The sequence below is a fragment of the Plecotus auritus genome (assembly GCF_963455305.1).
Source record: "Plecotus auritus genome assembly, chromosome: 5".
Classification (NCBI taxonomy): Eukaryota; Metazoa; Chordata; class Mammalia; order Chiroptera; family Vespertilionidae; genus Plecotus; species Plecotus auritus.
Genome location: NC_137776.1, coordinates 135036116 through 135050957, shown reverse-complemented (window position 1 = coordinate 135050957; position 14842 = coordinate 135036116). Strand labels below are relative to the sequence as shown.

General features: G+C 39.0%; 1 protein-coding gene across 3 annotated transcripts in view; it reads right to left on the bottom strand.

Annotated features, from left to right (window-relative positions):
- PLGRKT (plasminogen receptor with a C-terminal lysine) overlaps positions 1-14842 on the bottom strand; it is a 67205-nt gene that overhangs the window by 19242 nt on the left and 33121 nt on the right. For 2 of the 3 annotated variants that reach the window (XM_080669484.1, XM_080669485.1), the window contains one exon: positions 7455-7564. In XM_080669484.1, the coding sequence (XP_080525610.1) occupies positions 7455-7564 (110 nt within the window). Of the gene's footprint in view, positions 1-3799; positions 4190-7454; positions 7565-9146; positions 9278-14842 lie in introns of those variants that run through there. The other variant, XM_080669486.1, reaches the window with a different exon arrangement.

Below are 14842 nucleotides of genomic sequence, written 5' to 3'. Positions count from 1 at the left end.
TAGAGATGTAAAGTTAAAGTAACCCTATCAGTAACTAAAATATGAGTTGCTTTCAATTACTTATTAGCCCTTATCGTTTCAGTTTGAGCTGATCTGACTTCTAGTGTCTAACATCTGCATTTCTTGCTTGAGGTTTATTCTGGTTTCCAGAGCCCACTTTGCCTGTATATTCTAAGCTAGGAAAATTTCACTCCTTGGATTGGATAACTCAGGTCGGGGTAGGGGATGTTTTAAACAATTTCCCACAGTTCTTCATCAGGATTAAGCTACAGTGGTCTGCAAAGGTCACTTTCTGGGTTAGACTTCATTTACTAGTTTCCTTCTCTGTCCTATCTACTTCCTCAATTCCCCACCAATGTTTTTGGGATCACCTCCAAAATCAATGACTTGCTCAAGTGATGGGTGCCAAATCTGCTTTGGGGAAATCCTATATTGAGATAGGATTATCTAAAAGAGATAAAGAAATGGGAGGAAGAACAGAATATCTTATTTATGAGCCCATTTGAACTTTTCCTATAACACACCTATTTTGGTAGGAAATTGATGTCTGCTTGAATTGCTAAAAAGCAATTATGAAAGTCAGTAGATGAACAAAATCCCCTTCACCTGCCTAGTAAGACTTTCAGGCTGTTTCAGAGGTGGTAGGCTTGTCCTTTGCTTTCAGTCCATACAAGAAAACTGGATGGAAGGTCAGTCTAGCATCCTGTGTTTCTTATGGCTATTGAATTCAAAGAAGTAACTATCTAGAGCAGGGGTGGGGAACCTTTTTTCTGCCAAGGGCCATTTGGATATTTATAACAACATTCTCAGGCTATACAAAATTATCAATTTAAAAATTAGGCTGTTATATTTGGTCAAACATTTAATTAACTCACCCCTAATGCCTTGGTAGGGCCAGACCAAATGATTTCAGGGACCTTATATGGCCTGCAAGGCTGGATGTTCCCCACCCCTGACCTAGAGGCACAAACTATTCAAACCATAGGTGTCTTTTTGTTATTGCTAGTTTGAAATACATAGCATTAGTTGGACTCCTTTCAAATATCTTAGTTCCTTGAAGATGAAAAGCATTCTGGATGCCAAGTCTTCTCTGGAGTATTTCAAGAAATGAAATTGTCGAGTATCCAGAATCCATATTGAATTTCTATGGAATGTAATCTCTCTCTCTCTCTCTCTCTCAATCCCTCTCGCTCTCAACCCCTCCCTCTACACCCCCCCCCCCTCTCTCTGTCTCTCTCTCTCTCTCTCTCAAGATCACCTTGGTAGATACAGTTGATACTGCCTTCTACTTGTGTCAGATCTTCATCAGCAGAAAATTAATGGTGTGGGAATGTTAGGAAAAATAGTTATAGATGTTCCTCAAAGCCCAATCCTGACACCCTGATAACTTTTCACAGACCTTCCTTATTTTATTTTAATTGATTGAAATCCATTGACTTTTACATACCTTCAACGGCTGTTTCCTTATAGTTTTTTGAAATCCCCACCAAGCTAGAATCCCAGATTGACAGTCCTCTCTAGGATGTGACTTCATGAGACATATTCTGAACTCTGTTCTTTAACACCAAATGAAATGCCCAAACCAACTCAGGCTCAGGGGTTGCCTGTCCTTCATGTCCAGGCAGAGCAGAAAACATCTACACAGTGCTTCTGACCACAGGTGAAGTCCTCCAAGAAAAAGAATAAATAAACTGAGGTTAGCAATCTATCTTTTAACCCCATGACACTTGTGGACTGAGAAATAATGAACCAGAAATGCTATCTAAACCTCAGACTCAGTGACCACTGAGTATCAGTGGGATGTAGGGTTCCAGTTACTTTTATCAGCAGTCATGATAAATTTGTGTTGTTCCAGACACACTTACTACCATCCAAGAAGCCAAAGGAACAAGTTACCACAGCAAAATAAACAGGCTTGTGAGGGGATTCCATGGGTGACTTTGGTCCCTACGGAGCTCAGCTCCCCCAAGCAAGCCAGTAATGGAACCCTGGCAGCCATTTACTGTGAAAGGCATTTGAGTCAGCTCCATCCCTTCATGAAGACTACTCTTCCTTGGCTCTCTTATTTTCTAGGCTTTTCTCACCTGTCACCCCCCACGCTCCTCTGCTTCCAGCCAGCCTGGGTTTCCTGGTACACCTGCAGCCCAAGTACTGCTTCAATCTTCATAAACTCCAAGACCCAAAGTTACCAGTAAAAAAATCAGTAGGGATGCTAAATAGCCCTGAATATTAGAAACTACTTTCTTCAAATTGGACAGTTTGTAGTTTGCATGGTATTTCTGAAATCTCCTGTAGTCACCCACAAGGCCAAACCTAGGAGAGCATTTCCAACCCTCTCACAGAACAGACATATTCCAAGGCTAAGAGACACCACAATGCATGAGTAATAAGGCTTAATTAATAATATTTTCCCAGCAAGGGTTTGTTCTTTTCCCATAAGAGTGGAGCAGAAAAACTTTCTAGGTTCTGGCTAGTGTCTCTAAAATATCACATTTAACATGCATATATTAAAATTGTTGAAGCCTATAAAATATAGTATCAACTTCAGATTACTCATATTCCAATTACATTGGTTGTAGATTATTTTTTCAGTCTGACTCTGCTACTTCCCTATCCTGTTCTAACCCCATCTCTGGGACATTTTCTAAGGCTCTGAAATTGAGCATATGTCATAATTTTTAAAAATTATTTTTGATATTTACTTTATCACTTTCTTTTGAAGTCAAGCAGCATGTTGCATTGGAAAGAATCCTTCTAGGGATATCAGACACCAGGGCTTTAGTACCCACTACCATTACCAGATGTGGAACTTCAGGTAAATCACTATGAACCTCCATTTTCTCAACTGTAAAATGGGATTTAGACTAGATCATTTATAAGGGTCTTCCTTACTTCTTTAACATCTTGACAATATAGTTTCAATATTTGTTGCTAAAACTGTTTTGAGTGGATCTGGGGCACTGCTATAATCTTTTACAAAATGCAGTTAAGTACTATATCATAAGGACCCTTCAGAATTATCCCCAAACACAAACTGAATTAGGTGGAATACCATGTAAACTTGATTGAGTTGTAATTTTAGTCCCCATAGGATAGAGCACAACCTCCTTGGTGTTACACCAAAGGAGTTGAGCTGTTCCTCCAGGCTTATTTCTTAAGTCTCCCAAGTAAGGAACCTCTTGCCCCAGGCAAACCCAATAACCAGCAGCAAATCCCTGGACTTGACATGCATGGCACTGCCTTTAGTCATTCTTCTTTTTCTGCCAAGGATGCACTTCCTCTTCACCCCCTTATCTTCATGGAGAACTCAATGCATCCTTTAAGACCTGGCCCCAAGGTTCTCTTCAACTATAATTGTATCAAAGCCATATGTTAATGTATCATCAGCTTCATGAGCCATGCATTTGTGCTTGTTTCTTTCCTTCAGATTTCATCTCCTGATTCTCCCTGGGCTTCTTTCCATTCTGTGACAAGTCTCAGAGCCTTTCCTCTGGCTCTTCCCTTTGCCTAGAAATCCCTTCCCTGCCCCCATACCTGCTTTTCACACAACTGGCTCATTCATTATTCAGTTCTCAGCTCAAATGTAATCTCTGTAGAGAAGCAGTCCTTCCTGTACTAGATCTATGCAAACCACTCAGAAGAGTGACTGGCCATAGGAAGCACAATATACATATTAGTCATTATATGAGTTGTTTCTGTCAGGTGGAGACAGGACACAACTGACAAATCCAAATTAAAGATGAATGTGATGGGGAAGGTGTGTGAGACAGAAAAATGAGAGCTGTAGGACATTTGCTTTCAGGAATTCAAAACAATATAGTTTATTAACTTTATATTTACATATTTATAATATACATATATGGGAAATCTAAAGTTACTTAGAATACCTCCTTTTTTTGTTTAATGCTATAAATTTTATTTCAAAATAGCTTAACAAACCTGATCTTATATTTTAATATTTTAAAATAAAATCCATTATATCGAAATCTTGAACACTTAAACAATTGTGAAAACCATTATTCAAGTCAACAATTTTGTATTTTGAGTTTCAGTGGGTAAACATGATATCATTTGTCTATGAAGAATTTACTTTGTTCCCTTCTGGCTTTTTCAAGGCTTTCAAAAGTAATCATTCCTTTTGGCAGCTGTAACTTACTCTTTTCTATTTCCAGTATGTTCTCAGCTTCACCTTAAATAAACTATAGACATATACAAGGTGACAATGGAGTATCAGCAGTTTGTGAGAAGACCTACTTGCTGTGTTCCTCAAATCTTACAGTTAAATATTTCACCCGCTGTCCTCAAAAGTGATCTCCCAAAGGAAATATAATGACGAATTCTGAAGACTCACAGAAAGATAAATCAGATGCCATTTTATTTGACAGAAGACAACATTTTAACATATAGAAGAGAAAGCATACCAAGTAACGTTATTTTTTTCCTTGAAGGAAAGTCAGGGTGCTAAAGATTAGTTGTGTTTGGAGGGGGTTTGAGGTAGTCCCCTTCCTTTTGCCTCTTAATATATCGTAAGTGACATGTGAGAAAATAAAATTTACTGAAAATTCTAAATTTTTAGGAAAGCCAATATTTGACCTGAAACTACTTGTAAATACCCCCAAATAATATTAAATATTTTTTAGTCTGTATGCCTACATACACACACATCTACACATTTCTAAAAACAGTTCCTCTTTCAGATAACAGCTAGTAATTTGTTGGACCTATTAACATTTGCCAACTTTTAATGTTGAAGACTAATTAGCAAAATTAATTTTAAAATTGTATCATAATACACATTGACATTTTATAAACTTTGGGAATGAAGGCAAATGTTTTCTTTAAGTTCTTGTCTTTTAGCACACAATTTATACTCCAAATCTAACAGACTAAAATTTTCAAATTATAAGAGTATTTCAATCATCACCCAACACTTCTTTCTTCAGGCCCAAATAGTAAGTAAAGATCATTATAACTTGATATAATTAGGCTGGCCACTGATGACAGACTAGATGTTTCCATGTGAGAATGTCTTGCTGGCATGTAGCAAATCTCAATATGTGTTTATAGAATGGCTGATGATAAATTCAGTCAAACAGGGATTTTATATCTTGGGGTCATAATTAGTTAACAATGCTAAATGTGATAACCTAAAGTTTCTAATATGGTAAGTTTCCTGGTAGATTCTAAAGATGTATTTCTTTTTACAAGAAATTTCCACAACATGCCCTGAAAGTATAAAATTTTGAGTTCTGTAGACTCTGATGGACCTGTAATAAAATTACTTTAAAAATATACACTTAAATTGTTTCCAGAAAGTAAATTTGCTCTGTGAATTCTAATGTCCATTATAAAACAATGAGACATAGTTGGGCTCAAACTAATGAAACCTTTAGCAGATGAGTGATGTGAAACTGAGCTGGTTAATTCCCAGCTTCAAATGGGATTGTACCAAAAAAATTAATTTGTAGATCAGTGTTTAGTACTCAGAATACATTTTCCCATATTAATAATGCTGTAAATCAATTTCTAGGCCATCAACAAAGAACTCAATAGCTGAACTGTGATATCAATAACACCTGACCACAAAGAACACTTTTACATAGTATCTATGCAGAAATATATTTCCATTTTCAAATGTGTGTTGTTGTTTTTTTCAGAACATATAATCCCTCCATTTCCCCAGGCCCTGGAATGAGATGTTCTACTCTATTCCAAAGCCTGTACCTCCTCCTTTACCACATCAAAGCAGTTCCCACAAAGCTTCAAGGATGGGCCCATAGCCCAGGAGAGAGCAGGATGGCAAAATGAAGGCTTGGGAAAATACTGTTTCCAATGTTCTATGGGTTAAAGGCTCAAAAAGTGGGGACACAGGGATACTCGTATGAGTGTAGTTCCCAGAGAAGTGGTAGGAATATGGAAGCAGGAATATCCTAGACTAATGGGAAACTATCTTCCTAGGACAGGAATGGCTTCTGACAGCAGTGCTATTTGCTAGGGCAGTGACAGCCAAGGTTCTGTGAGAGCAGCACAGTCTGGTGAATATTTAACAACCAGCTCTCAGAGGGAGGGGGGAGATAAAATGTAAAGTTTATTAAGCACATATGTTTATTATAGATTTACCTATAGAAAATATATGTAGCACACAAGTTATAAATAATAAAACGTACAATACATTGTATCATAAATTCCATGTAGCAAATTGGATCTCACAGAATGTTTTCATTGATTTTTGCTGAACCCTTGTAGTCATAGCTAGCCTATAATAGCAGTTGGTGAATGAGTATAATTCCACTATGAATGATGGTTGGTGTTTTCTTTTACATTAATGAGTATGACAAAAGTGAAACAATGAGATATGTTGGATCTTTACTCATTTGAGAATGATATGAACAATTTTGCTAAATCAGATAACAGTTTTTTAAATATTGGGAGAATATTTCTTCATTTTTAAAAGCCATTCACAATGTAATGGCTATAGACACAACACACTTTTAAACATAATCTGCATTATTAACATAGCCTTCATCACTATCTTAAGTCTTACCAGTGGTCGGCAAACTCATTAGTCAACAAAGCCAAATATCAACAGTACAACGATTGAAATTTATTTTGAGAGCCAAATTTTTTAAACTTAAACTTCTTCTAATGCCACTTCTTCAAAATAGACTCGCCCAGGCTGTGGTATTTTGTGGAAGAGCCACACTCAAGGGGCCAAAGAACCGCATGTGGCTCGCGAGCAGCAGTTTGCCGACCACGGGTCTAGACCATGGGTTGCTAAACTTTGTTAAAGGGCCAGACAGTAAATATTTTAGGCTTGTGTGAGGCCTTTTGTTTCTGTTCCAATGAGGCATCTCTGTCATGGTAATGAAAAGCAGCCAAAGCCAACTAAAAAATGAATGGCATGTCAATGTTCCAATAAAACTTTATTTTCAAAAACAGGTGGCCAGCCCACAGGCCATAGTATACCAACTCCTGGTCTAAATAAACAACAACAACAACAATAAAATAAGTCAAGTCTTGATTTAACATTTGCAGATTTCCATGGTATAAATACTTCCACCACAATCAACTTCAGGGTACCAATGGGATGTCACTAAAGTCAGAGTTGTATCTGTATTTTATTGTATTTTTATATTGTATCTGCATTTCTACCATACAGATACAATAGATATTCATAACTTAGGAGTATAGACATATATAATCTAAATGTGTAGATTACAGACTAATAATTAGAAGCTGATCAGTTGAGTACTTTTTAATATTGTTTTTAATATGCTTATTTTTTTGTAATTTATTTCATTATAAGTTTATATAATCTAAATTTTAATAATTATTATATTTAAAAACGAGGGAAAGGGTCTTGTCAGAATCTTCCTAAGTCAAGGAATCATAAGAAAGGGATCCTTTAATCAGGTAATGAGTAAGAAATAGAGTCTGGTTTATCAAAAGCTTACCTTTCATTCTTTGTAGAAGGGTTCCATAGCCTAAGTCATACTGGTAGGTGAGGACAAAGCCTAATGAAATGATAGGGAAGAGGAAGGCTGGCTTCTTCCTTTTTATTGCTCTGGTTCAAGAACAAAGAAAAAGAAATATCAAGAAATGACCAGTAAATACATATCTTTATACTCGATGAAAAAAAAATTTACCTCCTTTTTGAAAGAATGTCCTTTATTTCAAAAGTTACTTAATTCATTTGCATTTCTTTGAAAAATAGGATTTCCTTACCCATAACCCCTCACCAGATTCTATAGTTCTCCAGGACAGGCAGGGTCTATGAATTACTCATTTGTATTTGATGTTGAGGCTCAGATTATGCATTTTATAAATAGTGAAGTGTTGATATCTACCATTTAAGGATTGTGGAGATAAACTTGTAGAAGCCTCCTGTCTCAGTGCCAAGTTAGTTCTCTAACTTGTAAAATGGAGAAAAGAACAGAGGCAATCTAATAAACTAAAGGCAGAATTAACTATTGCTACCTTGTTTCTACAGAATTACCTCCAGGGATTAAGCTATAATGGATTACTTTGTTTACATGCACAGTATTTGGACCAAAGTCCTGTCTTGGCCAACTGAATAATTCTATCTAATAAAAGAGTGATATGCAAATTGATCATACCTCTGCTACACCCACAAGCCACACCCACCAGCCAATCAGGAGCAAGTATGCAAATTAACCCAACCAAGATGACTGCAGCCACGGAGCGAGCAGGAGGCTTGGGTTTCCCTGGCAATGGAGGAAGCCAAGCTTCCTGCACACCGTGGCCGGCCCAGGCCTCGGCTCAAGGCTACAAAGTTTCAATTATAGGAGATAAATAAATCCCAGATACCAGGGCCTCCACTTGGGTTGCCAGGGGGCGTGGCCGGCCTGCAAACCACCATAGGCCCCTTACCCAGGCCGCCCCATGCCCCAAGGGAACCCCCACCCTGATCCTGGACACCCTTCAGGGCAAACCAGCTGGCCCCCACCCGTGCAGCCGGCCTCTATACTATCTAATAAAAGAGTAATATGCAAATTGACCATCACTCCAACACACAAGATGGCTGCCCCCATGTGGACACAAGATGGCCACCACAAGATGGCCAGCAGGGGAGGGCAGTTGGGAGGGATCAGGCCTGCAGGGGAGGGCAGTTGTGGGCGATCAGGCCAGCAGGAGAGGGCAGTTGGGAGGGACCAGGTCAGCAAGGGAGGGCAGTTGGGGGGAACCAGGCCTGCAGGGGAGGGCAGTTAGGGGTGACCAGGCCTGCAGGGGAGGGCAGTTAGAGGTGACCAGGCCTGCAGGGGAGGGCAGTTAGGGGCAATCAGACTGGCAGGAGAGCAGTTAGGCATCAATCAGGCTGGCAGGGGAGTGGTTAGGGGGTGATCAGGCTGGCAGGCAGAAACGGTTAGGGGCAATCAGGAAGGCGGGCAGGTTAGCAGTTGGGAGTCCTGGATTATGAGAGGGATGTCCGGCTGCCCAGTAGGATCGGGCCTAACCAGGCAGTTGGACATCCCTCAAGGGGTCCCAGATTGGAGATGGTGCAGGCTGGGCTGAGGGACACACCCCCGTGCACGAATTTCGTGCACTGGGTCTCTAGTAATATGATAATGGCAAAGACAAAATAAATAAATTACTTAAGAAAATTTTAAAGTAAATAACAAATATACCCAGCTGTTAGAGAGATGGCTGCAATGCCAAAAAATGTTCCAAAATATTTGAGGAATTCCTGAGACCAAGCAACCTGCATGGCCATTTGTCTTTCTCTCATTTCGTTCTGCATCATTAGCTGTCTTTCCAGCTGAAGAGAAAAGAAAGAAAGAAAGAAAGAAAGAAAGAAAGAAAGAAAGAAAGAAAGAAAGAAAGAAAGAGTATGGTTTCTTCCCTTTTGAACCTGAGCAGAGTAAATAATCTGCTTTTCCAGTGAATTTTTGTTCTTCAATTGCTTTGATTAATCTTTTTTTTTTTTTTAGAAAACACAAGAGATGCAGCAATCTAAAAGTCCCAGTCCATTATTTGGAGTCAGATTCTTGAGACAGAAAAGTTGTCATTTTCCATTCTAAAATCTTGGCACAGTGTATTATTAGCAAAGCATAGAAGATAGCAAGCATAGAATTCATGATGTAAACCATAGGGTGAAATATAATGTGACTATGTGACTCAGTTTCCCTTCCATATCTTCTTTCTACTGTTTAAAGAAACTGGGAGAGGAGAATGAGATTTTAGATATAAAGATAGGGCTTGGCCCAGCTGGCATGGCTCAGTGGTTAAGCATCGACCTATGAACCAGGAGGTCATGGTTCAATTTCTGGTCAGGGCACATGCCTGGGTTGTGGACTCGATCCCCAGTATGGGGCATGCAGGAGGCAGCCGGTCATTGATTCTTTCTCATCATTGATGTTTCTGTCTCTCCCTCCCTATCCCTTCCTCTCTGAAATCAATAAAAATATATTAATTAAAAAAAAAGACAGGGCTTAGCTCCTTGGTCCCTCTTGAGGGTTGAAGCTCCAGGCATGTGTTGGATCTGGGGTTTGGGAACCCCCACCGAGCAAGAAACAAACATTTATTTCTCCAATTTGCACTCATGTAGATTTTTCCTAATCTCCAGGTATCATTTCTTCTTCAGGCCCAAGGACCATCTCTTCTTTTTCATCATTATCAAATGCATCATTCCTGGTTAATTTCATCATAGGCAAATCTTGCACTGGAAGTAAACAGGTTCTTTAGGAGTTAAGATTTGGTCATTTTTACCTGGCTGTGGTATAGCTCAGTGGTTGAGTGTCGATCCATGAACCAGGAGATCACAGTTTAATTCCTGGTCAAGGCACATGCCCTGGTTACGGTCTCAATTCCCAGTATGGGGGTGCATACAGGAGGCAGCCAATCAGTGATTCTCTCTCATCATTGATATTTCTTTTTTAAAAAAAATATATTTTATTGATGTTTTTACAGAGAGGAAGGGAGAGGGATAGAGAGTTAGAAACATTGATGAGAGAGAAACATCAATCAGCTGCCTCCTGCACACCCCCTACTGGGGATGTGCCTGCAACCAAGGTACATGCCCTTGACTGGAATTGAACCTGGGACCCTTCAGTCCACAGGCTGACGCTCTATCCACTGAGCCAAACCGGTTAGGGCAACATCATTGATGTTTCTATCTCTCTCTCCCTCTCACTTCCTCTCTGAAATCAATAAAAATATATGAAAGCCGTTCCACCTCTGAAACAATGTTTACTTAAAAAAAAAAAAAGATTTGATCATTCTTTGTCAAAGTAAAAAATCTCGTGGAATGTGTTGATCTCCCCTAGACTATTATGGCTGCCAGCAATTCTTAGAATTTCCTGGATTGTGATGCATCACTTTAATCTCTGCCTTCATTCTCACACAGCCTTCCTTTCTGTAAGAATTCTAGCTACTTTAATAGACAGTTGTCTAAACGCTATAATATACTGCTGCCTTCATTATAGGATATAGCAAATAAAAATTGCTTGGTTGTTTATTTATTTATAAATTTAATTAAATAGTTGTCATATACAGGGTGGGGCAAAAGTAGGTTTACAGTTGTTCATATGGAAAATAATATAACAATTAATAAATAATAATAGAAGGATAATCTCTGTTTTGTGCACTCACAGCTATAAACCTACTTTTGCCCAACCTACTCCTCTTCCAGGAAGGAGTGGAGGTAGTTTGAATATAAGGAAACTTCTTTTCATAGAGACAGAAAGTTATCGTTAGCTCTCCCACACTGTCATGCAGTGGTGCTGTCAGAGTTCACTGGATGGTCCAGGCCTTTGTGTCCATTTTCTGTCTCCTCCACTGTCGCCCTGTTATTTCCCACTCTTAGCAATAAGTCCTTCTCTAAGGACCAATCTCTCCTGGCTTTCCTTCCTCCTCTGTCTCTTCCTCTTGATTTCTCAATGATCTGTTGCTTTTGATTGTCTAGGGGCAGTGAAAGAACAAACCTTTTTAGAACTGTGTATAAAATAAAAGTACTTAGTTCTTAATGAGGACCAGGAAGCCAGGGGCTTCCTATGAATATGTTGCATAAATTTTAGAACATGGCCTTGTTAAAATTATTAGGTTCTTTTGTCTTTAAATACTTTTTCTTGCTTCCTCATCATGTTCCAGATAAGAGGTTGTCAGTTAAATGACTTTGGTCTAATGAGATGGCATTATAGTTAAAATGAAAGGCAGAGTAGTATTATTTATACCATTTATAATAATAGCCAGAAAATTAAAGTACTTACTTGAAAAAGAGAAGTAAAACAAAAAGACAAAACTAAACACAACTGACTATAACTATGAGAATGTTCTTTATTTAGTTTCCCTCTGTCTTCTTAGTGAGTTATGCTTTTCTGGTCCTACATTTCTGTATCTTCATGCAATCCTGAAAACTAAATGTTTTTATTCAACAAAAAGTACTTTTTGTACTTCCATGTGGTTTTGTTACATTCAGAAATGTTCTGAATATAAAATAATTCCTCAAAAAATGCTTTAAAAGATGGAGGAATTCTAAGCAAGAAACAAGTAAGGGGGATTAAAGGCCATACTGAGCAAAGGCCTTTCCTCCTGGTTGACAGAATATTTTTTCCTTATTTTTAAATTTGCTTGACAAACTGATTCTAAAATTCCCTTGAAGCAGAAAATATGCTCCATTATGGATGAACCTCAAAAATATTATGCAAAGTAAAATAAACCAGACAAAAAAGACTACATATTTTATTATTCCATTTATGTCCAGAAAAGGCAAATATACAAAGATAGAAAGTAGATTAATGATTTCTTAGGTAAAGGGCCAAGATCAAAGATAAACTGTAAACGAACACAAAGGAATCTTGGGAGATGACGGAAATATTCTAAAACTGGATTATGGTGATGGTAGCACAACTCTATAAATGCACTAAGAATCATGGAATTTTACCCTTATAGTGGGTGGATTTTATACTTGTAAATTATACCTCAACAAAAGTGTTTTAAAAACTAGAAGTGGAACAGGATATCCTTTCAGCATTGGTCATAATAGGTAAATAACAGCATGTTTATTTTAAATAACTATGAAAAATAAGAAAGATCTGTGGTATAGTTGCCTGACCATACAATTATTCCAGGTCTTTCGTGGTCCACTCTCAACAATTGTTTAGAAACATCTAGACCATTAGGTTAAGAAATAATTTTATTCAGATGTAAAGACTTTATAACTTCATAATAAAACATTTCATAAATAAAATATTTATCAAAGAGTGAAGGAAAGACTGTTTGGTGTTATATATATTCCTTTTCATAAATAATTACCTTTGAGCTTTATAATCCTTATTTTTTCTATTCTCATAATAAAATTAAACTACCTGAATTTTCTTTACAGTGGTAGGAGGTGGGGAGGACACTGATTTTTCTCTGTAAATGTTTCTTTTTTCCCTTCAAGCTTCCCTATCCCTAATGCTAATATCACCTTCCATGGGTATTAGAAGTTACTACCCTAAAGAGGTACAATCTACACCAAAGCAAAGTTTTGGTCAAAAGGGTGGGTTGAAGGAGAAACCAAGATGGCGGCATAGGTAAACACCTAAACTGCTGCCTCACACACAATTTCAAAACTACAACTAAAAGACAAAATGGACATCATCCAGAACCACAGGAAAGCTGGCTGAGTGGAAATTCTACAACTAGAAGGAAAGAGAAAAGCATATTGAGACTCAGAGGAGCTGCAAAAGGCTGAGGTAGGGAGATGTGAGCGTGGAGAGGACTGGCGGCTGAGTGCGTGGCTGGCTTTCTCAAGCGGGTGGGAGACAGAAGCCCCCGACTGTGCTGAACTCCAGTTCCGGGCGAGACTCTGGGAACCCAGACTCATTCGGGGGGAATCTGGACTGTCAGGAAAAGAGAAAAGCACACTGAGACTCAGGTGAGCTGCGGAAGGCAGAGGTCTGGAGGCATGTGCGCACACGCAGACAGGACTGACTGCTGAGTGCGCAGCTGGCTTTCTCAAGCAGGAGGGAGACGGAAGCTCCCGACTGCACTGAACTCCAGTTCTGGGCAAGACTCTGGGAACCCAGACTCATTCGGGGAGAAACTGGACTGTCTGGCAGCAGGCAGAACTCGAGGGCGGCTTTCTCTCAGAGGTGCTTGCAGTGATTACCGAGGGACACTGAGACCCAGGGGCCTCATAGGGCAGGGCTGATGGGAAGCCAAGGCTGTCTGCTCCACCCTGAGACTTCGCCCCATCCAAGCTGAACACAGAGGCTTTTGCAATTTTGCAAGTCTTGTCTCATAAGGGTGTCTCCAGCACCAAAGTTCTCCCAGCGTAGACAAAGCTGATCCTCACAGCCAATTGGCCTGGAGGTCAATTCCTCCCAGTGATACCAACAACAATCAAGACTTAACTACAACAAGGCTGTACACACAGTCCACAAAGGGGTGCACCAAGAGTGTCCACCTCAGGTAACTGGGGAGGCTGAGCCACTGGGCCCTATAGGACACCTAGCACACAAAGCTACTCTACCAACTCAGGGAATCAGCGAAAATGCAGAGACAAAGAAAGAGATCACAAATGAAAGAAATGGATGAAAGCAAACGACTAGATATAGAGTTCAAAACCACGGTTATAAGGTTTTTCAAGAATTTCCTAGAAAAGGCCGATAAATTTAGTGAGACCCTCGAGGATATGAAAAAGGACCAACTAGAAATCAAACATACACTAACTGAAATAAAAAATATTATACAGAGACCCAACAGCAGACTACAGGAACGCAAGAATCAAGTCAAAGATTTGAAATACGAAGAAGCAAAAAACACTCAACTGGGAAAGCAAAAAGAAAAAAGAATCCAAAAATTTGAAAATAGTGTAAGGAGGCTCTAGGACAACCTCAAGCATACCAACATCCGAATTATGGGGGTGTCAGAAGAAGAGAAAGAACAAGATACTGAAAACCTATTTGAAGAAATAATGACTGAAAACTTCCCCCACCTGGTGAAAGAAATAGACTTACAAGTCCAGGAAGTGCACAGAACCCCAAACAAAAGGAACCCAAAGAGGACCACACCAAGACACATCATAATTAAAATGCCAAGAGCAAAAGACAAAGAGAGAATATTAAAAGCAGCAAGAGAAAAACAGTTAATTACCTACAAGGGAACATCCAAATGATTGTCAGCTGATTTCTCAACAGAAACTATGCAGGCCAGACGGGAGTGGCAAGAAATATTCAAAGTGATGAGTAGCAAGAACCTACAACCAAGATTACTCTACCCAGAAAAGCTATCATTCAGAATTGAAGGTCAGATAAAGAGCTTCACAGATAAGAAAAAGCTAAAGGAGTTCATCACCACCAAACCAGTATTATATGAAATGCTGAAAGGTATTTTTTAA